We start from the raw sequence: 24799 nt of genomic DNA, 5'->3' as shown, positions 1-24799 counted from the left end.
ACAGAGCAATTGAGAAGACACACAAACATGACACAAAACAATCCAAAAGTAGTCAAACAAAAATGAATAATATCAACAACAGTATCAATATCAATAGGAATTCCAACATAGCAGTGATTAGAAATCCCTCATTTACATTATCATCACAGCCATTTACAAAAATTATTAAAAAAAAACATTTACGACACAAAAATGTGTCATAAATATTGTCCAAGATGAAACGACAGATGCCTTGCCATAGTGATCGAGTGCTTTAACAAGTCCAAAACAGGTGGTAAACAGTCTCTGGATGCAAATCGCTAAGTTTATTTATTTAATTTAATTTTTAAATGTTATAACTATACATATATATATATATATATATATATATATATATATATATATATATATATATATATATATATATATATATATATATATATATATCTTTTTTTTTTTTTTTCAAATAAACCTTTATTTATAAAATTCAACATTTGCATGTCACTAAATTGACAACAGTCACCGGCTTCCTCCCACTTCCAAAGACATGCACCTGGGGATAAGTTGATTGGCAACACTAAATTGGCCCTAGTGTGTGGATGTGAGTGTGAATGTTGTCTGTCTGTCTATCTGTGTTGGCCCTGCGATGAGGTGGCGACTTGTCCAGGGTGTACCCCGCCTTCCGCCCGATTGTAGCTGAGATAGGCTCCAGCGCCCCCCCCCCGCGACCCCAAAGGGAATAAGCGGTAGAAAAAATGGATGGATGGATGGATGGATGGACAACCCTGCGCTGACGTGCGTATAAATGGAGACACGCCAAGACCCGCCTCCAACTACTTCTACTACATTGCGTTTTGCCTTCCGTGGTTGGCTAGATTTAGGCACAATAATTCATTAACTCGTGTGTGATTGGTTGTTTTGGTAAACCAATCAGTTGCTCAAACTACGGCAAGCCACGAGTAGTAAAAAAGTTATTATTATGAAAAAAATAGAGAATGGCTAAATATAGTGTGACAAATGTCAAGTGTGGCGTGAGAATGGGATACATTACGTAACTCTTGGCAGATTTTAAATAATTAAATATAATGACTGTGTTTCTGGGACTCTTTGAAAGTATTGACAATGACAAGAGAAGATTCCGAGGTCCCGCGAACGCATCTATATGACGTAAAATGTAGTCGACACGCTGAGGATGAACGTGCGCGTAACTTAATATATTTTGAAGACTTGTTAATCTTTTTATTACATTTTCACTCATTTTTTACAGTCCTCAGAGACGAACACACCCTAAGTTTGACACGTTTTTTATTATCATAATGGCTTTCACCAATCTTTTTTCGAAGCTGTCGGACGTTAACGTGAAGCGTCCTGATTCACCGGCGTCTACTTGCAGGTAGTTGTCGTTGACCTTTGATACATTTTGTAACTATCAACGACATTTATTCAAGTCTCACTCGTGTTCATTTGACCAATCTCATTCAGGAACGACACTGACCATGTTGAAAACGGCGAGAGAAGGAAGAGGAAAAGCGACCAACATGGTCCATATATGAAGGTATGAATGACCAAATGTTTATTACAATACATCCATCCATCTATTTTCTACCGCTTGTCCCTTTTGGGGTCGCGGGGGGTGCTGGAGCCTATCTCAGCTGCATTCGGGCGGAAGCCGGGGTACACCCTGGACAAGCCGCCACCTCATTGCAGGGCCAACACAGATAGACAGACAACATTCACACTCACATTCACATTCACATACTAGGGCCAATTTAGTATTGTCAATCAATCTATCCCCAGGTGCATGTTTTTGGCAGTGGGAGGAAAATTGTTAAAAATGTGTTTTCTGTATGTTGACTTCATTTGGAAGCACAATTACTTATTTGACTAATTGGACACAGAAGGCCATTCTACCAAATCGGTGCCATTTGCTTGCTAAAACTCTCATAAGTAAACTTGTTTATTTCTTTTTAAATTCTGAAACTGATCATACACTTATAGAACTTGGCCCATCTCAGGCTACACTTTTTAGTACAAAGTTCCTCTGGCAAATATGACTAATTTAAGTTACAGGACTCAGCGTTGGCGTTATTGCAGTCCACGCGTCCCGTGGACGCACATTTTTTTTATCTATACATTTTTTACCAATCATCGCTTTCCGCCGACATTTTATTTACCCCATCCATCCATCCATTTTCTACCGCTTATTCCCTTTTGGGGTCGCGGGGGGCACTGGAGCCTATCTCAGCTACAATCGGGCAGAAGGCGGGGTACACCCTGGACAAGTCGCCACTTCATCGCAGGGCCAACACAGATAGACAGACAACATTCACACTCTTATTTACCATGTTTTCCAAAGTTGAGCTAACCCACCTCAATACCTTTGCTGTAGGGGTGAACATGGCTTTAAATTGGAGGTGACAGGAAATGCTGTCATTCTGTATGTTCATAGCCAATTTTAATGAACATTTTGATTTAGGATGTCCCATGTTCAAATATGTGAAGGGCATTCTTACTCAACAGCCATACATGTGGCTGTATAAACAACGCCAACACTGTCATAAACCTGTGCCATATTGTAAAACCATACTACACAACAATGACAAACACATTTCGGGAGAATATTTGCACCGCAACACAACAGAACAAATACCCAGAATTCCCTGCAGTACCAACTCTTCCGGGACGCTACACTATTTTATTTGGTACAAGGTGTAATTAAAAGTGTGACCAGTAGATGGCAGTCTAACATAAGAGATAAGTCTCAAGTAAACAACACCAATATTTTAAAGGCCTACTGAAACCCACTACTACCGACCACGCAGTCTGATAGTTTATATATCAATGATGAAATCTTAACATTGCAACACATGCCAATACGGCCGGGTTAGCTTACTAAAGTGCAATTTTAAATTTCGCGCAAAATATCCTGCTGAAAACGTCTCGGTATGATGACGTCAGCGCGTGACGTCAAGGATTGTAGAGGATATTTTGGGACAGCATGGTGGCCAGCTATTAAGTCGTCAGTTTTCATCGCAAAATTCCACAGAATTCTGGACATCTGTGTTGGTGAATCTTTTGCAATTTGTTCAATGAACAATGGAGACAGCAAAGAAGAAAGCTGTAGGTGGGAAGCGGTGTATTGCGGCCGGTGGCTGCAGCAACACAAACTCAGCCATTGTTTACATTCCCGAAAGATGCCAGTCAAGCTTTACCATTGGCCTGTGGAGAACTGGGACAACAGAGACTCTTACCAGGAGGACTTTGAGTTGGATGCGCAGACACGGTACCGTGATTACGCATGCAGCTGCGGCTTCCAAACATTTGATCGCTAGCCCGTACGTGCGTGCCGCTATGTGCATGTCACGTACGTAACTTTAGGGACTTTGGGGAAATATATGTGCTGTATGAACTTTGGGGAGGTGAACGGTACTTTGGGCTGTGGGATTGAGTGTGTTGTGCAGGTGTTTGAGTTGTATTGGCGGGTTATATGGTTGTGTTGTGGCTAATAGAGTATATATATGTCTTGTGTTTATTTACTGTTTTAGTCATTCCCAGCTGAATATCAGGTCCCACCCGCCTCTCACAGCATCTTCCATAACACATAGAATGTGGACCTGCTATCCCCGTTTAAATAAGAAAATCGCATTTCAGTAGGCCTTTAAATGTCCCAATTGAATGTATAGCACATTACATACGGTGCTCAAAAATCGATCAAAATGTTTTAGTAGTAAATATTTTAGTGCCATTTATAATATAAAGTAGGGTAAAGTTCTTACTTATATCTGTCAATAAACTCGCCATGAAAGCGCTAAAACATACCAGTGTAATGAGTTTACATTATTCACGTTTATGACAACCTTTTTCCAAAACACAATATAGAATGTGAGATACAACAGGATAATGGATACATTTATCATTTGTTTTCAAAACGCTTACAGAAAAGTGGGCCCCCAAAAATTTACTGCGGGACCCCATTCTTATGACTTGATGGGGTCCCTGGGACCCCATTTTGAAGAATACTAGCGCCAACACAAGTAACAGTTTATTTAGCCAACATGAAATATAGCTACTTAACATCCATCCATCCATCCATTTTCTACCGCTTATTCCCTTTTGGGGCCGCGGGGGGCGCTGGAGCCTATCTCAGCTACAATCGGGCGGAAGGCGGGGTACACCCTGGACAAGTCGCCACGTCATCGCAGGGCCAACACAGATAGACAGACAACATTCACACTCACATTCACACACTAGGGCCAATTTAGTGTTGCCAATCAACCTATCCCCAGGTGCATGTCTTTGGAGGTGGGAGGAAGCCGGAGTACCCGGAGGGAACCCACGCAGTCACGGGGAGAACATGCAAACTCCACACAGAAAGATCCCGAGCCCGGGATTGAACCCAAGACTACTCAGGACCTTCGTATTGTGAGGCAGATGCACTAACCCCTCTTCCACCGTGACGCCCGCTACTTAACATTAATGCTGAAAATCTCAGTGATTCACAAAAATAAGAAATAAAATATTTTAGGAACAGGACTGTGCTGATTTAGTCATAGATGGAATATCATGGAATATACAGAAACATCCATCCATCCATTTTCTACCGCTTGTCCCTCAAAACCCCCAAAAAACATTTCTGGAGGATTTGGAAATCATTTTAGTTCATGGTTGGGTATTATTTTAGGAAAAGGTAATGAGCAATTAAGGCTATTTTTCCAGTGTTCAGGATAGTTAAAAATAAATTTAAAAATTAAATTGTATTAATTAAATTTCATATCAACGTGCATGAAACTTTGCTTAGTAAAACATTTATTCTACCGTTAATTTTATCGGGCTTTTATAATTATTTATTCTGTATTCAAATGGAACTGATTCAAAGGATTGGCCTTTAAACCCATATATTGATTGTTCTTCAATCTGTATTTCACAAATACACTATGATAAACTCAATACTAGTGGTGTCCCAAACCAATATCAGAAAACAATCTAATGGATAATATCTGCTTGTATCTAAAATGTGATATCATTTCCTATAAGTCCTGCAGTGCGTTTACTTGTGCAAAGCTGGACATCCAGTTAACGTCTAAATGTCCTCTAATAAGCACACAAAGTTGGTCTTTTCTTGTATTTTAGTCAAGTTATTTAGAAAACGTAAACCTGGTATGCTACTAGGATGTAGATGTAGAAGCTAAACAACAGCTCAGCACACAAGCTAGACATACAGTGCATTCAGAAAGTATTCACGGCATTTCACGTTTCCCACATTTTATTATGTTACAGCCTTATTCCAAAATGGAATAAATTATTTATATCCACAAAATTCTGTAGACAATACAACATAATGACAACGTGAAAAGTTTTTTTCAGAACATTTGCAAATGTATTGGAAATATAAACTAAAAAAATTACATATCTACATAAGTATTAACCGCTATTGTTCAATACTTTGTTGATGCGCATTTGGCAGCAATCACAGCCTCAAGTCTTTTTGAATATAAGACCACAAGCTTGGCACACCTGTTTTTGGGCAGTTTCTCCCATTTTTCTTTGCTGCACCTCTCAAGCACCGTTAGGTTTGATGGGAAGCGTTGGTTTTTATCCAGGTTGTCTCTGTAGATTGCTGCATTCATCTTTCCCTCTATCCTGATCTCAAAAATCCTGCCACTGAAAAACATCCTGACAGCATGATGCTGCCATCACCATGCTTCACTGTAGGGATGGTATTGGCCTGGTGATGAGCGGTGCCTGGTTTCCTCCAAACGTGATGCTTGTTATTCACGCCAAAGAGTAAAATATTGGTCTCACAGGACCAGAAATTTTGTTTCTCTGTTTTTCAAGTGAATATTGGCAAACCTTTTATTAAGTAATGGCTTCTGTTTGGCAACAATACATTATTCGGGTACTGATTGGTGGATTGCTGCAGAGATGGTTGTCCTTCTGGAAGGTTCTCCTCTCTCCACAGAGGAATGCTGAAGCTCTGACAGAGTGACTATTGGGTTCTTGGTCACCTCCCTGACTAGACTAGATTAAGATGAATGCAGCAATGTACAGAGAAATTCTGGATGAAAATCAATGCTTTCCATCTAACCTGTAGGATCTTGAGAGGTGCTGCTAAGAGAAATGGGCAAACGGGAATGGGCAAATTTGCCCAAAGATAGGTGTGCCAACCTTGTAGCATAGTATTCAAAAAGACTTGAGGCTGTAATTGATGCCAAAGGTGCATCAACAAAGTATTGAGCAAAAGCTGTGAATACTTACACTATTTTGCCAAAAGTATTTGGCCACCTGCCTTTACTCCACATATGAACTTGAAGTACCATCCCATGGAATTGTCCAAAATGTTTTGGTAGCCTGGATTATTCAAAGTTCCTTTCACTGGAACTAAGGGGCCAAGCCCAACTCCTGAAAAACAACCCGACACCATAATTCCTTCTCCACCAAATTTCACACTCGGCACAATGCAGTCCGAAATGTAGCGTTCTCCTGGCAACCTCCAAACCCAGACTGGTCCATCAGATTGCCAGATGGAAAAGCGTGACTCATCAGTCCAGAGAACGCGTCTCCACTGCTCTAGAGTCCAGTGGGGATGCGCTTTACACCACTACATCCCACACTTTGCATTGTACTTGGTGATGTATGGCTTAGATGCAGCTGATCGGCCATGGAAACCCATTCCATGAAGCTCTCTGCGTACTGTACGTGGGCTAATTGGAAGGTCACATGAAGTCTGGAGCTCTGTAGCAACTGACAGTGCAAAGACTTTCTGTACAATGCGCTTCAGCATCCGCTGAAGTCAGTTTACGTGGCCAACCACTTCGTGGCTTGCTGTTGTTCCCGAACTCTTCACTTTTCTTAGGATAAAAACGTTTAAAATACATTGGAAAGTTAGCGCCCTCCCGGCCCCTTGTGTAGATGTTGCAAACAGCCCCTTTAACTTCATGAATAATTGTGGCCACTATTTGTCGACAAAAAAATATTACCACTGCGCTTCAACTTAAAGACAGTATAAGCCAGTTACAGACGGTTAATAATGAAGAGCTTGGTGTTTTTCATACGTACCTTTTTTTTTGGAGTAATTTCACTTGATCAAACCTTTTCTAACATTCCAAGTTACATTACATTAGCAACCCCACTCCTATGTGTTTTTTTGAAGTTTTTACCTGAAATCGTAATTGGAAATGGAGGTTTCACACATCAAAAATCATGCAACCCTATATTCCACGTTACAAAATAATAAAAGTATGTATAGTTCCTGGTGATAACGTATTAGAACAAGATTGATACCAGCTAATTCTCAGGCTCCAATATGCTTTTGTATCAAAAGTGAAAAAGTTGTGTATCAGGACACCCCTACTGTTTACCGACAGTTATTTGATTTCGGCAACTGATTCATGTGCTTCTTTCAGAGGCAGTATCATCAGGCAACCAGTGTTTACTTTGGTCATTCCAAGGCTGTAAAAGACCAAGCGCACACTGACTATGAACATGCAAGTGGTGACTTCACCAAGGGGATGGCGTCCAAGCGTGCCAACGGCCGTTACGGTGACCAATTTTTTAAAACCAGACAGAATGTGAACAAACAACAAAAACATCATCGCAACCGTCAATGGCGACCTCCACGACGAGGAGATGGCTATCAGAACGTAAACTTAAGGATGAATAAAGGAGGTAGTAAAAACAGAAATAATACGCAGGTGAGCTTGTAAAAGGTTTATTTTTATTTTATCAATTTATACTGTGGAAGGTCTGATGCTCCTCTTGCTCTTCATAGGTTGCCAGAGTTAAAACATTTTCGCAGGATTTTCTGGACCATCATGCTGTGCTTTTCGATGGACGCCACCTTTGCCGATTTTTTCTTTTGGGAAAATGCAATATGGTGGGTTGTATTTAAGATATTTTTTATAATTAAGGACTACCTAATGTGTGATTTCCTTCTTCTGCCAGAGTGATAACTGCCAACTGGAGCACATTGAATCTTTCAACGATATTTTCAAAGAGTGCTGCAAGTTTTACGTACAAGGACTCTGCAGTAAAGGGGAGAGCTGTCCGTATATGCACAATATCCTTTATTTGACCAAAATGGTATAATATGGTATGCTCTTTATTGTCATTGCACAAGTACAACAACATTTCATTCTCACCACAAACCTGTTCAATATTAGCCAAACAAACACTACATTCAGACAGAACAGGAATAGCGATGGGTCGCCACTCACGGCGCCCTGTAAAAGGTGGGCGAATAACTACACAAATGGTGTGTCACTACTACTTTTACAGCATGTAACAAAGTAAATCGTAAATTTGGATGTTCGTTCCCCTCGTCCTTTATTTCACATTTATTTTCAAACTACGAAGTCGGAGTCTTAGTGAGCAGCTCGCCTCGCCACTTCGAAGTCTAGCTGAATACTTTATACGCCTCTGTAAATACATTTAAAGGTGTCCGTCAACTTTTTGTAGCTTTGCGTATTGAAATTAAGTTTGTAATAATGAATAAACAGAAATTATTGGCATACTAGTGTAAAGACTACAGCTGAGTAAAAACACTGCAAGATAGTTCCACTAATCAGCGTTCGTCAGCACACAGATGCCCAGCAAAAGTTGCACACGCTCCAGCAGTGTCAGCCGACGCAGAGATGTAAACAGTCATCACAATTACAGTACATGTGAAAACTCCTGGGGATGTATTAAGGTCTAACACTGACTGCCAGTCGCTCAATGTCCTTGCAATTAGAAAGGTATGGAATCAGAGGGTTGGTCTTGAACTGGGTAAGAAGCTACTTAACCTACAGGAAGCAATACATGCACATCGACAGAGCTGAAAATATCTTGTGGCGTACCTCAGGGATCAATACTTGGACCAAAATTGTTCAATCTTTATACAAATGACATATGTAAAGTTACAAAAGACTTAAAGTTAGTATTATTTGCAGATGATACAGCTGCATTTTGTTCAGAGAGAACCCACACAAGCTAATACAAATAACAGAAGAAATTAACAAATTAAAAAGATGGTTTGAACAAAAACAGACTATCTTTGAATCTCAGTAAAATTAAAATAATGCTGTTCTGTAACAGTAGAAGGGAAAGTCACACACAAATACAAATGGATTGAGTAGACATTGAAAGTGGTGTAATAATAGATGATAAAATGAACTGGAAACCTCATGTAAAAAATATGCAACGCAAAATAGCAGGAAACACGTCAATAATGAATAAAGCAATATACATTATATTGCCAAAAGTATTTGGCCACCTGCCTTGACTCACATATGAACTTGAAGTGCCATCCCATTCCTAACCCATAGGTGGGTCTACCTTTTGCAGCTATTACAGATTCAACTCTTCTGGGAAGGCTGTCCACAAGGTTGCGGAGTGTGTTTATAGGAATTTTCGACCATTCTTCCAAAAGCGCATTGGTGAGGTCACACACTGATGTTGGTCGAGAAGGCCTGGCTCTCAGTCTCCGTTCTAATTCATCCCAAAGGTGTTCTATCGGGTTCAGGTCAGGACTCTGTGCTGGCCAGTCAAGTTCATCCACACCAGACTCTGTCATCCATGTCTTTATGGACCTTGCTTTGTGCACTGGTGGTGCATAGTCATGTTGTTAGAGGAAGGAGCCCCCTCCAAACCGTTCCCACAAGATGGGGAGCATGGAATTTTCCAAAATGTTTTGGTATCCTGAAGCATTCAAAGTTCCTTTCACTGAAACTAAGGGGCCAAGCCCAACTCCTGAAAAACAACCCCACACCATAATTCTTCCTCCACCAAATTTCACACTCCGCACAACGCAGTCCAAAATGTACCGTTCTCCTGGCAACCTTCAAAACCAGACTCGTCCATCAGATTGCTAGATGGAAAAGCGTGATTCATCCCTCCAGAGAACGTGTCTCCACTGCTCTAGAGTCCAGTGGCGACGTGCTTTACACCACTGCATCCAACGCTTTGCATTGGACTTGGTGATGTATGGCTTAGATGCAGCTGCTCGGCCATAGAAACCCATTCCATGAAGCTCTCTGCGTACTGTACGTGGGCTAATTGGAAGGTCAAATGAAGTTTGGAGCTCTGTATCAACTGACTGCGCAGAAAGTCGGCGACCTTCTGAAGCACTATGCGCTTCAGAATCCGCTGACCCCTCTCTGTCAGTTTACGTGGCCTACCGCTTTGTGGCTGAGTTGCTGTTGTTCCCAAACTCTTCCATTTTCTTATAATAAAGCCGACAGTTGACTTTGGAATATTTAGGAGCGAGGACATTTTTTCGACTAGATTTGTTGCACAGGTGGCATCCTATGACAGTTCCACGCTGGAAATCACTGAGCTCCTGGGAGCGGCCCATTCTTTCACAAATGTTTGTAGACACAGTCTCCATTGCTTGATTTTATACACCTGTGGCCGGGCCAAGTGATTAGGACACCTGATTCTGATCATTTGGATGGGTGGCCAAATACTTTTGGCAATATAGTATATGTTATGGACCAAGACAAACAGGTCCTAGGTGAGGGATCAGACAAAGAGCAGCTCGAAGACCTTTTTGGAAATGAAAAAACAAGGACTCAGATCTACCTCACCCGGATGCGGGTCACCGGGTCACCCCTCTGGAGCCATCCCAGGAGGTGGCGCACAATTGATTCTAAATGTGTCAAGATACGTTTTATAAAAATGAGTTATTGCGTTTACTTTAGTTACTTGCTATGAAACATTTTCAGTTCTCTAATCTAATGTCAAAATATCAGATTGGGACTCGAAATCGGGATCGGAGGCCGAAAAGGTTGGTCGGGACATCCCTATTGACAACCGTTGTTTATGTGAGTTGCGAAGTACGAGGGCCTTTGACTAAAACGGTGTCCACTCTTTATTGTTAAGTGTTTCTGCACATTAGAACAGAGCTGCGCAGTTCCATTCCAGTTGTTTCCTGAATTGCTGTCACAATCCTTCCCCTGCAAATACTATCATAAAGGAGGGTGTCGAAGACAAAATTGTGCGTTTTCCCATGAGCCACTTAATGACGTCACCACTAAACTATTGGATGAGGTGAGTACAGTTTACTTATTCACATATGTGTACGTTTTCTCTGTATAGTACAAGCTGCTCCAAATTATTGACGTTTCTTTCCTCCTGCAGGTAATAAAAAAGGATATCGAGTTTGCAATTAAATTGGAAAATGAGCTTGCACAAGAAACTGAGCAGACGTCTTCAGTTCAGCAAGTGACTGCAGACAAGCCGGAAATCACAACAGTTAACAATCCACCTGATAAAAGGACTACACAAGCAGATATGGCTTGCGATCCATTAGCAAAGCCTTTAAGGTGCGTGTTTTACATTCTAATTTAAATACTGTACATTAGATCCCTACTATTCAGGTTACGTGCAAAGATCCCCCTGTGAATGGCGGGAAGAAAAACACTAAAATTGGAAGCACCATAAAAAGCTCTATAAATGCCTTTTTTTGTTACTCTCAACCAATGGGCTACACCCATCTTGGGCTGCAATTCTTAATCAATTTGTTTGGAAAGAATGTCTTTGCAGAATGTCCCCGTCTTGACATTACCACATTGCACGTTTTGCAGATCCCTGTCTGTGGGTCTTTCTCGGATATATTAAAATACGTCCACACAGCTGACATGTTATCATCACTCCATACAAGGGCATGCTTCCTTCTTACGTCATTTCTACATACGTTTCAGCAGTGGTGTTTCAGTGATAAAAGCATTTCGTACAAAGGATGAAAATGCGAATATTTTGCAGTGGCCGCATTTTGCACATGTGCACAGTGCATTTTGGCATGAGCTTGCACGCAGTTTTCAATGCCTGTGTTTGTGAGGGTTTTACAGTCTGGCTTCTTTGTGACGTCACAGCGAGGTGGACATGCTTATTTGGACATTGTGGGGCCAGTCCCCAAAGAGCAAGATGACTCGGAGAAGAAAAATAACAAATGTACCGTATTTTCCGGACTGTAAGGCGCACTTAAAATCCTTGTTTTTTTTCTCAATATACTGTACGGAATATTTCTGCTTTTGCTTACCGACCTCGAAGCTATTTCATTTGGTACATGGTGAAATGATAAGTGCGACCATTAGATGGCAGTCACACATCAGAGATACGTGTAGACTGCAATATAACTCAAGTAAACAACACCAACATATGTTCCATTGAAAATATAGAACATCACACACGACGCTCAAAAATCTATCAAAATGTTCTAGTACGACTTTAGTAAGCTATGGAGCCGCACAGCTTGATGGATTGTCGGTGCATTAAACATACTAGTATTATTATGGTGTGTGTATAAGGTAAGACATATTATCTGGCGTTTTGTTTCGCAATATTATGCTAAAGCAACTTTTCTTACCTACTGGTACCTGCTGATCTGTATTTGGGATCCGCATACATCCTGAAAAAATGTGTGCTTCCGCCTTTGTAGTCCGTCGACACCGTAGTCGATAAGCTTTTTCTTTTTCTCTATCTTCTTGTTATGGGACATTCATCCTCCGCTATTGCCATTTCTAATACAAGCTCCGTTTCCATAGGAGTTGGGAAATTGTGTTAGATGTAAATATAAACGGAGTACAATGATTTGCAAATCATTTTCAACCCATATTCAGTTGAATATGCTACAAAGACAACATATTTGATGTTCAAACTGATAAATCTTTTTTTTTGCAAATAATCATTAACTTTAGAATTTGATGCCAGCAACACGTGACAAAGAAGTTGGGAAAGGTGGCAATAAATACTAATAAAGTTGAGGAATGCTCATCAAACACTTAAAAGTTAAAAAGTTAAAGTTAAAGTTAAAGTACCAATGATTGTCACACACACACTAGGTGTGGCGAAATTATTCTCTGCATTTGACCCATCACCCTTGATCACCCCCTGGGAGGTGAGGGGAGCAGTGGGCAGCAGCGGTGGCTGCGCCCGGGAATCATTTTGGTGATTTAACCCCCAATTCCAACCCTTGATGCTGAGTGCCAAGCAGGGAGGTAATGGGTCCCATTTTTATAGTCTTTGGTATGACTCGGCCGGGATTTGAACTCCCAACCTACCGATCTCAGGACGGACACTCTAACCACTAGGCCACTGAGTAGGTATACTTACCGGTATTTGGAACATCCCACAGGTGAACAGGCAAATTGGGAATAGGTGGGTGCCATGATTGGGTATAAAAGTAGATTCCATGAAATGCTCAGTCATTCACAAACAACGATGGGGCGAGGGTCACCACTTTGTCGACAAATGCGTGAGCAAATTGTTGAACAGTTTAAGAAAAACCTTTCTCAACCAGCTATTGCAAGGAATTTAGGGATTTCACCATCTATCGTCCGTAATATCATCAAGGTGTTCACAGAATCTGGAGAAATCACTGCACGTAAGCAGCTAAGCCTGTGACCTTCGATCCCTCAGGCTGTACTGCATCAACAAGCGACATCAGTGTGTAAAGGATATCACCACATGGGCTCAGGAACACTTCAGAAACCCACTGTCAGTAACTACAGTTGGTCGCTACATCTGTATGTGCAAGTTAAATCTCTCCTATGCAAAAACCGTTTATCAACAACACCCAGAAACGCCGTCGGCTTCGCTGGGCCTGAGCTCATCTAAGATGGACTGATACAAAGTGGAAAAGTGTTCTGCGGTCTGACGAGTCCACATTTCAAATTGTTTTTGGAAACTGTGGACGTCGTGTCCTCCGGACCAAAGAGGAAAAGAACCATCCGGATTGTTATAGGCGCAAAGTTGAAAAGCCAGCATCTGTGATGGTATAGGGGTGTATTAGTGCCCCAAGACATTGGTAACTTACACATCTGTGAAGGCGCCATTAATTCTGAAAGGTACATACAGGTTTTGGAGCAACATATGTTGCCATCCAAGCAACGTTACCATGGACGCCCCTGCTTATTTCAGCAAGACAATGCCAAGCTACGTGTTACATCAACGTGGCTTCATAGTAAAAGAGTGCAGGTAGTAGTCCAGACCTATCTCCCATTGAAAATGTGTGGCGCATTCTGAAGCCTAAAATACCACAACGGAGATCCCAGGACTGTGGAACAACTTAAGCTGTACATCAATCAAGAATTGGAAAGAATTCCACCTGAGAAGCTTAAAAAATGTCTCCTCAGTTCCCAAACGTTTACTGAGTGTTGTTAAAAGGAAAGGCCATGTAATACAGTGGTGAACATGCCCTTTCCCAACTACTTTGGCACGTGTTGCAGCCATGAAATTCTAAGTTAATGATTATTTGCAAAAAAAAAATAAAGTTTATGAGTTTGAACATCAAATATCTTGTTTTTGTAGTGCATTCAATTGAATATGGGTTGAAAAAGATTTGCAAATCATTGTATTCCGTTTATATTTACATCTAACACAATTTCCCAACTCATATGGAAACGGGGTTTGTATAAAGTAGTGTAAAGTTTACTTATCTGCCATGAAAGCGTTAAAACCTACCAGTGTAGTGAGTTTACATTATTCACTCAAGGAACTTTAGTTGTTACAGAGTTCCGGTTGGACGTTTTTTCACGGGACACATTTCTGGCGGATCAGGACATGCTGCTCCGTTATTGATTTAAGTAAAGTCTGAATGTCATTAAAACAGTCAGATCCATCTTTTGACACTTCTTCCACTTCCGTCCTTGCACGCTACACCGCTACAACAAAGATGACTGGGAGAAGACGCTGCCGAAGGTGAGCCACGTAAATAAGATCGCCCACAAAACGGCACATCCTGAAGAGACTTTCAGAAAGCGGCTTGAAGATGATCTGTAAAACATATTCTATGCAACATTTTGACCAAAGAACCACCATCGCATGTTATGTAGACCCAAAGGAAGTGTTTTACATTTAGAAAAAAAAAAAGACTCCTTTAATGCGCCCTATAATCCAGAACTCCTTATATATGAAAAAAGATAAAAAATAGACCATTCATCGGCAGTGCGCCTTATGGTCCGGAAAATACGGTATATTGCCCAAGGCGGCGTGCTACAGGAGGATAGAGTTGCCGAATGGGAAAAGTTTTCAGAGTTTTTTGCATGAATGTTATCGAATTTTACATTACATATGGGACATGTAACTGTCAGACAGCTAAAAGAGGTTGGTGGAAGAGAATACATCTAAAGGTAAAATACAGTGTAGAAATGTACCCAAAGGCATAAAATGTTGTCTTGATTTTCTAAATTTTATTTCAGGCCTTGCGTGGCAGCACTTTGTGCTGATAGAAATGTTATTTTTTGTCAGTTTTCCTTTTTTTCTTAAAGGGTGCTCACATTCCTGATGTTTACATTGTTTCTTATGGAAATATTAGCTTAAATATACAAACTTTTCTACTTACAAATCCTGTTCAAGAACCAATTAAGTTTGAAAATCAACGTTTCACTTTACTTTATGTTCAAATTTCCTCAAAACAAACCCAGTCACAAATTTGAATATGCGTGGATCTGACACTGTAAATATGCCAGTCTGTGGTAAAGATGTGTGCAGGTGAAACCGACTGACTTGCTCTGATTAAATCTACAGATTCAACTTCTACAACAGTGCAGAATCAAACGCTGTTGAGAATAAGTTGATTCCCACTGAGGATGCTTTGGTTGTTGAGGAAGACACGCCGCCAGAGGGACCAGCTGATCTGTCTCCAAATGCTCCATCAAATCACCTCCATCCTGCGGCCCCCGTTTGCTATTCCGTGGAAGCGTTGCTTGGACGTCAGTTGTCCAGTCCTTTGTCTGGTGCCTTCCAAACGCCTACAGCTCAAGATGACTCTACTCCTTCTGTTCCCGCCACTACCTCTGATTGCAGCAGCTGGAGAAATCCTAGCAAAGTTCCCATCTCTGTGGATGCAGTCCTCAAGTCACCAATATCCTGTAACGCTGCATTGCGTCACACGCTTCCAACAGTTACTCGCACACTACAGAGTGTATTCTACACTCCAACGGCGCTCCCTGAACAGAGCTTAGCAAGCCAGAATGATGAGGTCTCAGGTGTGCTATCTACCAAAAACAAAGCTTTCAAAAAGACACTCCAAGAGGTTCGGCATGACAGTAAGGAACCTGTGTCTTCTCGCGCAGAATACAAGACAGCATGTCGTGAGACCGCAAATGTGGCATCCTCTGTGGGCTGCGGTCAGGGTCTCAAGCCCAGCAAGGGTACTTTTCATAGCCTTTTTTCAAGCGCCCCAAGTGTGGCGTCATTACCGAAACCTTCTACAGTCTTCACGTCACATCGATCACATGAGACAAGTGATTCCCAAGCCACAGTCCATCCTTTTAGTCACCCTTGTGAGCGATCAAAGCAGCTAAAAGACGATTTTGCCGCTGTTGAACCATCCATCCCCTCCACTGAAATCATTGATCCTGTGAGATGTAACAGCCTTTTAAAAAACACCCAGTCTGAGACATTACCACGTTATAGTTCAGCTGGACCCACAGATCCTCTTGACTCTGCACCCGGATGTCCTAAACCCGTGAAAAAGACGTTCAAAAGCCTTTTTGCCGGCAACATCACAGGCACTTCAACACCCGCCAGCCCTCATGGCTTGATTCCCTCTAACGGCGCAGTGGAATGCCAAAATATTCTGGTTAGAAGAACAGTTGGACCAGGCCAAACTCGTGCCGGGTTTCTGCGCAGCCTGTTTGCGACCCCACTCCCAGGTGTGCCGTGTCAACCTCATCGTTCAGTAACATCCTGTCCTACCTTGGAGTCAGGGCAGCCAGCTAAAAACACCCTTCATTTGTCAGACGGCGTTTCAAGTTGTGTCCCACAAGCAGAAATCTCCCCAAAAAACACTACTGCCAACAAAGACAAACGCTTAGTTGATGTTGTCATTGAAGCGCACATTGAACACGAAAGTAAAGAAAAAACTTACCCTGGAACCCGTCAGCGTTTGGTCATCAAGCCAGCCGATGTTGGTAAGAACATACACTCTGCTTCTGCATCAACACTTGTGTGAGAAACTGATTGATCTTTTTCTTGACGTAGATTCCGCCCCAGCAACCGCCTCCAAGACAGCCCTGAAAACTCTCTTCCTGTCTCTCAGCCCGTTTAGGCAGGATGGAAAGTAACCCAACACAATTCAACCACTTCTGACAGGTAGTGGATATGAAAAAGTTGGTGTGCCTCATTTCAGTTTTGCTAATGTGCCTCGTTGTGGGTCATTTAATTAATTTAATTATTTTTTTTTTGTCAGTTAGAATCAAATAAATATTTTTGCCGGTCATGAAAGGGCTCTTGCACAAGCGTGTCAGATTGTTTTTAAATTATTTATTTACATTAAACATGGAAAATATTTTGGGCAGAGGTAGAGCAGGGTAACAATAGGATTCTTGGTTTGAATCCAGCTTCCGCAACTCAAGTCACTGCTCTGCCCCTTTACCCACATTCCCACCAGGGATGCCTCACTGACCACGATGCTGACCTACCACCCAGAGCCAGTTGCCGGGTGCTGCATGATGGCTGCCCTAGAATGGGTACTGAATTCACTATTGACCGAAATCCATCGGTACTCCCACGTACTGATTCAGGTAAAATCAAACGGTACAATATTCTGATAACGTTGTGACAAACTTTGTTACAAACCTGTGTAGTCGTAGCGGTCTGCCTCTAAAGAATATAATGTTCTGTGCAACAAAGCAAGCTTGCCTGATAGAAAGCACTCAAAAGTAGGGATGATGCTCGAAACCGGTTTTCCCGGTTGTTCGATAAGAAAAGAACCGAGTCCTCGGACTCGAATCCCTTTTTGAGAACCGGTACCCGTTATCGAGACCACTATAGTAAAGAAAAAGAGTTGGTTCTTTATTCGAATCCCTGAGAACGAATCCCTTCCCACAGGAATTGCCCTGTGGGACGCAATGTTATGCCCATTTGATTGTAGACTCTTACGGACACCTTGTGGCGATATGAAAATACTACACGTCATTAGTTTGGGCACTTCCGGGTTGAGACAATTGAGAAGTAGACAATTTGTGTTAGCTCCTACAAGCCTTGGAAAAGATAAGTCTGTAAGTAAACTGTTTAACTTGTTTATATAACTCAATATTAAGGTGGAAAGTGTTTCAATTTGATAGTTAGATGTATATTGAAAAACGATTTTTGTGCACTGTTTCAATGGATGTTTTGAGGACTTAAAATGGCTGCCAGTCATGTATTTCCACCATCGAAATAGTTTCAACACTCAGAAGTATTTGTTTGATGATAGTACTGTATATTTGTCTGAAGCTAATATTTACATCTTGTGTATTACATTTCAGTATGTTAATTGAATCACATAGCTTATACATTTGTCATTGTGTGTATTTCAGTTTAAAAAAATAAAAAATAACAGTCCAGTGCAAGACAAAAGTAAAGATAGGAAAAGACAATGCAAGATCAATAACAATAAAGAGCCGAAATGGATTAATCTGTTTTGGATTGTTTGTTAGCTGTCTGCCAAGCTGTATAACCTCAACACGTATAGTGAGGGCAGAACAGGCAATATGCAATTTTTGCCAGGCTTCGCTCCCATGTAAGGGAAGAAGAATTGTTGATTGATGACTGTGGTGTTCTTAGTGTCATAGCGTGTGTAGTAGGGAAATATCGGATCGGCCGCCGATATTTGCAAAAAAATGCGTATCGGCAAGGCATGGGAAAATGCCGATCCAGATCCAGTTTAAAAAAAACTCCGGTCCGTGTTTTCCAACGCACCGATTTAAATAATACATTCCACTTTTCTGCTGCTCCCTAATTTCCGTTCCGCATTTTCCAGCACACCTTCAACACATCCACAGGTCTGTGGATTCTCACGCAGTTGCTTTTAGCTGCTGGCATTACACGACAGGCTCTTCTCACTCTTTCTGGTGTCTCCCTCTCACAGACAGCAAGCGCACCTTCTTACACACGTCACATACTGTCACGTCATACGTCACATACTGTCACGTCACATGTCACATACGTATACGTCCTCTCCCAGCAGAGAGGTAGCAGCATGGCTAACGTTAGCTGTGATGCTAGCGCAGCCGTGCGCGCCTGTGCAATTGCGCACTACTCTGCGCACGGCAAATCTATGCCACGCACAAAATCAAATAAAAAAATAAGCGCATAACAATTTTCGACACACGGACACGACAGAGAAAACAGTTTTCGTCATCATTGTTCAAATATTGTAACGTCTGTCGAGACGCTTATCTCCATTCGGTGCCACACCATCAAAATGCCGGGGCAAACATTTCCAGATCAACACCGTATGAAAAAAATAGTGATTTTTTTAGTTGTGATTTCCTTCTCTGCATGAAAGCTTAAAAGTAGCATATATTAATGCAGTATGAAGAAGAATGTTTTAATGTAGACCCATAGAATCATCATACTGCTGTGATTATATGCATCAAATGTTCATTCAAGACTAAGGCAAAATATCGAGATATATATCGTGTATCGCAATATGGCCTTAAAATATCGCAATATTAAAAAAAGGCCATATCACCCAGCCCTAGTTCAATGATGCCATTTCTGTTTGTCATGTATAATTTTGTCTATTTTGTGTTTATCTCTGAATAAACAGGTCAGTTTCTTGTTACCAACCATTGTGTATTATTCAAACTCCCCTAATTCAGCTGGCTAGTTGTTATCAAGAGTACTAAAACCCTTTTCAACATGAATCTGACAACTAAGTAGGCTAAATAACTTTAAACTTTAATACATGCTCGGATAGGCCAGTATCGGTCAGTATCGGTATCGGATAGGAAGTGCAAAAACAATATCGGTATCGGATCAGAAGTGCAAAAACCTGGATCGGGACATCCCTAGTGTGTAGTTAGTATGTTCCAATAGCAGCAGAAGTGCACTTTTTGGAGAGCTGTATTATTTTCAGTTTTGTGCCCAAGGGACAGATTTTATTTAACACTATTATTATTTATACACCTATAGTGATCACAGAGACAGGTTGTTTTTGTGTTACTGTATATATTTGTTTTTCTGAAAAATCCCACTTAATATACTTTGGGTAACAGTCAATTTAAATTTTTTTTTTTTTTTTAGGGGGGTAACAGTCAATATTTATTTATTTATTTAATTTAAATTTTTTCTTATAAAATAAAAGTGAGCTTTTGTTAAACCAAATAGTTTTTTTCCCCATATACAACAACCTATCTGGAATCGATAAGAGAATCGATAAGGAATCGGTTCGATAAGAGGATTCGATAATGGGCTCGAACTCGATAATTTCTTATGAAACATCATCCATACTCAAAAGTAAAGTTGCACTTTTTGAAGTGTGCTCGCTCAGTACTAACTTCCATTGGATGTGCCATATACAGTATATGCTACCGATTAGCAATAGCGATTTGTTAATGAAAACTGCCATATACAGTACATGCTACCGATTAGCAATAGCGATTTGTTAATGAAAACTGCAACTAATATGCATGTTACAATCAAACAGCTGGTGTGTAATAAGCATACTTGCCAACCCTCCCGATTTTCCCGGGAGACTCACAAATTTCAGTGCCCCTCCAGAATTTCTCCCGATTTCCACCCGGACAACAATATTGGGGGCGTGCCTTAAAGGCACTGCCTTTAGCGTCCTCTCTCACCTAAAAAGGAGACTATTATATATATCTCCGTTATCCATAGGTTTATCTATAACTCATCAAGTAGGCAGGCACGGAGCTATTTCTCAGCGTGTTTATTCCAGCCGGCACGTTAATACGCCGACACACAACATCCGGATTCCAATCATGCATTGCTTCAAAACTACGGCAAGTAGCAATGTCCAAAAACATAACAGAGACGAAGCAGAAGAACGAAGAAGAGACGTGGCGACGACGAGTCAGAAGAAGTACGCTTGCAAGTTCCAAAATGATTGGAAAAAATAATTTCAGTTCATCCAGGACAGCTCGAAGGGGAAGGGGTATGCTGCCTGCACATTTCTCCATTGAACACGGTGGCCGAAAGGATATACTCATTCATGAACGGAATTCGGAGGTCTCAAGGTTGGCAAGTATGGTAATAAGTAAATAGCTTTGTAGGACTCAACAAAATACTAGAGCCACTTTCCCATTTAAAGCAATGTAATGTGTTGCATATTGAAAAGATATTATCATTTCTCAATCAATTTTCATATAATATTGTCACATTCTTGCATCAAAATAGTTATTGTGCATTTGAACTACTGTTCATAAGAATTTTTAAAAATGTATTTTAGACAAATTAGACCCTACATCACAATTTTCAGTATCGCCCAAATAGGGATATAAGAATAACCTGTGGTAAAACTCGACATTAATACGGTTTCAAATGATAAGTATCATGGTTGATAGCCGCTCTCTGATAAACTCACAAAGTGGTGATACTGCTCATTGCCAAGAGAAGCAAATTAAGTAATCACTCATCACAACCTTGCAACCATAGTGCTGATAATCGCTAGCGAGCAGCGAACGCCGTAGCACCACTAATCGCTAGCTAGCTTAAATGCTACATGAATAGTGACATTAACATCTTCCCCCATTCCAAATGTCATACCCATAACTATACTTGTTTAAACACATTGCTGTCTGAGCAACTAAAATATTCCATTGTGCACATGTGATTTGTGCTTTTATGACAAAGTGGTAAATACAAAGACATTTTAATAACATGGTGGTAGAAAACATAATACACAGAAAACAAACACTAGTTTACATAAACACCATCTTTCAAAACGGCAACAATTTGATCATAAAAATGTTAAAATATCTTCCATAAACTTTCAAAATGTGGCCATAACAAAAATATCAGATTATCTACTTTAGTACGTAGTCTAAATGAAGTTCGTGTCAACCAGTGACGTGCGGTGAGGTTGATGGCTGGTGAGGCACTGACTTCATCACAGTCAGATTTACAAACATATGAACCCTAAAGAGTATCTTATTCACCATTTGATTGGCAGAAGTTAACGGGTTATGTTTAAAAGCTCATACCAGCATTCTTCCCTGCTTGGCACTCAGCATCAAGGGTTGGAATTGGGGGTTAAATCACCAAAGATTATTCCCGGGCGCGGCGCCGCTGCTGCCCACTGCTCCCCTCACCTCCCACGGGATGACCAAGGGATGGGTCAAATGCAGAGGACAAATTTCACCACACCTAGTGTGTGTGTGACAATCATTGGTACTTTAACTTAACTTTAACTTTACACATACAAACTGTAGCACACAAAAAAGCACATTTAATAAAAAAAACGTTATTATGGTCTTACCTTTACTTATAAGTGCGGGAACAGTGGTGTTCGTGTTGGAGGAGTTGTGAATGAATGAAATATGAAATCCGTGCTGCAGTCTGCAGGTGTACCTAATGTTGTGTCCCTGCAGTCATTCACGGCTCCTCCGGCGCGAGTATTGTTGTTTTTGCACTTTTTGGCTTCTTGTTAAGTGACTTTTTTTGGGTGGATTCGGTCTTGCACGTGGAGGGTTTGGGTGTGGGCTTTGGTTGGTGTGGCGCTCCCGTCGGGGGGTGCACTCTGCGGCGGAGGTGCATTAACCGGCACCAGGAGGCGGGATTACGCGAGCCTCACACAGTGCGTCTTCGCAGCCGTTTTATGATTGCTCAGCACAAGAAATACGTTACACACATACAGTTGTTGACAAAATACACTGTACATTATATACCTCACCTAACTAAACTATGGAAATGTATAATATAATTCATATAGCAATACGGTCTCACTGCACAGCAGGCCAGCAGTTAGCCGAGTCCGCAATCCATGGTGAGGCACAACTGAGTGACGTGCCTCAACTGGCTGCTGATCACCGCACCGTCTCTTCTCAGTATTTGAACGGCAAATGTGAAAATTCAGTGATTTTGAATAAAAATAATCTAAAACTGGTGAAGTTAAATGGAAAATAACTTTATAGTATAATCACTGGATACATATAACAATTTAATTTTTCTTCTTTTCTTTTTACATTTTTTTTCTTTCCATGATGGCAGGTGAGGCCCTGCCTCACCTGCCTCCAGTGACCGCACGTCACTGGTGTCAACATATAACAGGAAAAGAACCCACGTGTCAGTTTTACAAATTATAATTTATTACTTATTTCCACAACAATAACTTTTACCGGATCTAATTGGCTTAATGGTTTGCAATTATCAATCAAATCTTGGAGGATGAATACGAGTAAAAAAGCCCTTAAGTTGATATCTTTGTTAAAAACACATGTAAAGTCACTTAAATAGCCCTTTTCGTCTTTTTTATTTTTATTTTTTTCATATTTTTGATTATTATTAGAGATGTCCGATAAATGCGTTAAAATGTAATATCGGAAATGATCGGTATCGGTTTTTTATTATCGGTATCGGTATTTTTTTAATTTTTTTATTAGATCAACATAAAAAACACAAGATACACTTACAATTGTGCACCAACCCAAAAAATCTTCCTCCCCCATTTACACTCATTCACTCATTCACAGAAAATGGGTGTTTCTTTCTGTTATTAATATTCTGGTTTCTACATTATTTATCAATATACATCAATACAGTCTGCAAGAGATAAAGTCCGTAAGCACACATGATTGTGCGTGCTGCTGGTCCACTAATAGTACTAACCTTTAACAGTTAATTTGACTAATTTTCATTCATTACTAGTTTCAATGTAACTGTTTTTATATTGTTTTACTTTCTTTTTTATTCAAGAAAATGTTTTCAATTTATTTATCTTATTTTATTATTATTATTATTTTTTTAAAGTACCTTATCTTCACCATACCTGGTTGTCCAAATTAGGCATAATAATGTGTTAATTCCACGACTGTATATATCGGCTGATATCGGTATCGGTAATTAAAGAGTTGGACAATATCAGAATATCAGATATCGGCAGAGGTGGGACCAAGTCATTGTTTTGCAAGTCACAAGTAAGTCTCAAGTCTTTGCCCTCAAGTCCGAGTCAAGTCCCGAGTCAAGACAGGCAAGCCCCGAGTCAAGTCCAAAGTCAAGACTGGAAAGTCTCAAGTCAAGTCCTAAGTCCTGCATTTTGAGTTTCGAGTCCTTTCAAGTCCTTTTAACCACAGACTAATATATTAACACAGATTGTGTATGCTTTTCAAACGCTGTATTTATTTATTAAAACAAGTGCATTTTAAATTGCAGGAAAGAAAATTGTGCTGACATTGCACTTTATAATAGCACTATTAACCAGTCATTTTAAACATTAACTCATTCCTTTACAGAACAAACACATTGAAAAATAAAGTGCAAATGTACTTATTTGTACAAAAGTGTTAACATTGAAAAAACATGACATATACGTGAACATAACAAAAAAGTTGTACTTTTTATATGTCAGGGCCCTATGCTGCATTGCATTTGCAAAAGACCAAATTAGCCAAGAGTCTGTCAGTCATTTGTGCACGATGGGGGCGTAGTATGATGCCACCATGGCTGAAAACTCGCTCCACTGGAGCACTGGAGGCAGGCACTGCCAAGACTCTCATGGCCACTCGGAACAGTGAAGGAAGAGTCTTCATGTTCAATGCCCAGAACAAAAGGGGGGAGAGAGTTGTTTTGGGTTGGTGCACTACTTGTGAGTGTATCTTGTGTTTTTTTATGTTGATTTAATTAAAAAAAGAAAAAAGAAAAAAATTATTTCTTGTGCGGCCCGATACCAATCGATCCACGGACCAGTACCGGGCCGTGGCCCGGTGGTTGGGGACCACTGAGGTAAACAACCAACAGTATGTCAGAAAGCTAGCTACAACGGTACACATATTCATAATATAGTATACATTTTAACTGACCTTTATTTGACTATTTTTGTCTTTTTTTAGGTGGCTAAAATACGCGGTGCTGCTGACCGCCGTCTAACGTTACGTGTGATGTATTGACTAACGTA

At 40.7% G+C, this 24799-nt stretch overlaps 2 protein-coding genes across 5 annotated transcripts in view; both read left to right on the top strand.

The window, feature by feature from the left end:
• Positions 1–976: 976 nt before the first annotated feature.
• Positions 977–17277, top strand: LOC133617247 (uncharacterized). Its single transcript, XM_061977116.2, has 9 exons — positions 977–1372; positions 1462–1534; positions 7383–7670; positions 7748–7852; positions 7921–8036; positions 10902–11004; positions 11095–11279; positions 15484–16871; positions 16942–17277. The coding sequence occupies exons 1-9, from the start codon at positions 1296–1298 to the stop codon at positions 17022–17024; spliced, it is 2418 nt and encodes an 805-aa protein (XP_061833100.2). The 5' UTR covers positions 977–1295; the 3' UTR covers positions 17025–17277.
• The window catches only part of LOC133617249 (sodium channel and clathrin linker 1-like), a 129876-nt gene continuing 122106 nt past the window's right edge, over positions 17030–24799 (top strand). For all 4 annotated transcript variants that reach the window (XM_061977124.2, XM_072914927.1, XM_072914922.1 and 1 more), the window contains exons 1-2: positions 17030–17052; positions 17351–17483. The gene's annotated coding sequence lies outside the window, so the exon portion shown is untranslated. The remainder of the gene's footprint in view (positions 17053–17350; positions 17484–24799) is intronic.

Source organism: Nerophis lumbriciformis, linkage group LG16 (assembly GCF_033978685.3).
Source record: "Nerophis lumbriciformis linkage group LG16, RoL_Nlum_v2.1, whole genome shotgun sequence".
NCBI lineage: Eukaryota > Metazoa > Chordata > Actinopteri > Syngnathiformes > Syngnathidae > Nerophis > Nerophis lumbriciformis.
This window is presented reverse-complemented; position numbering and strand designations above follow the sequence as displayed.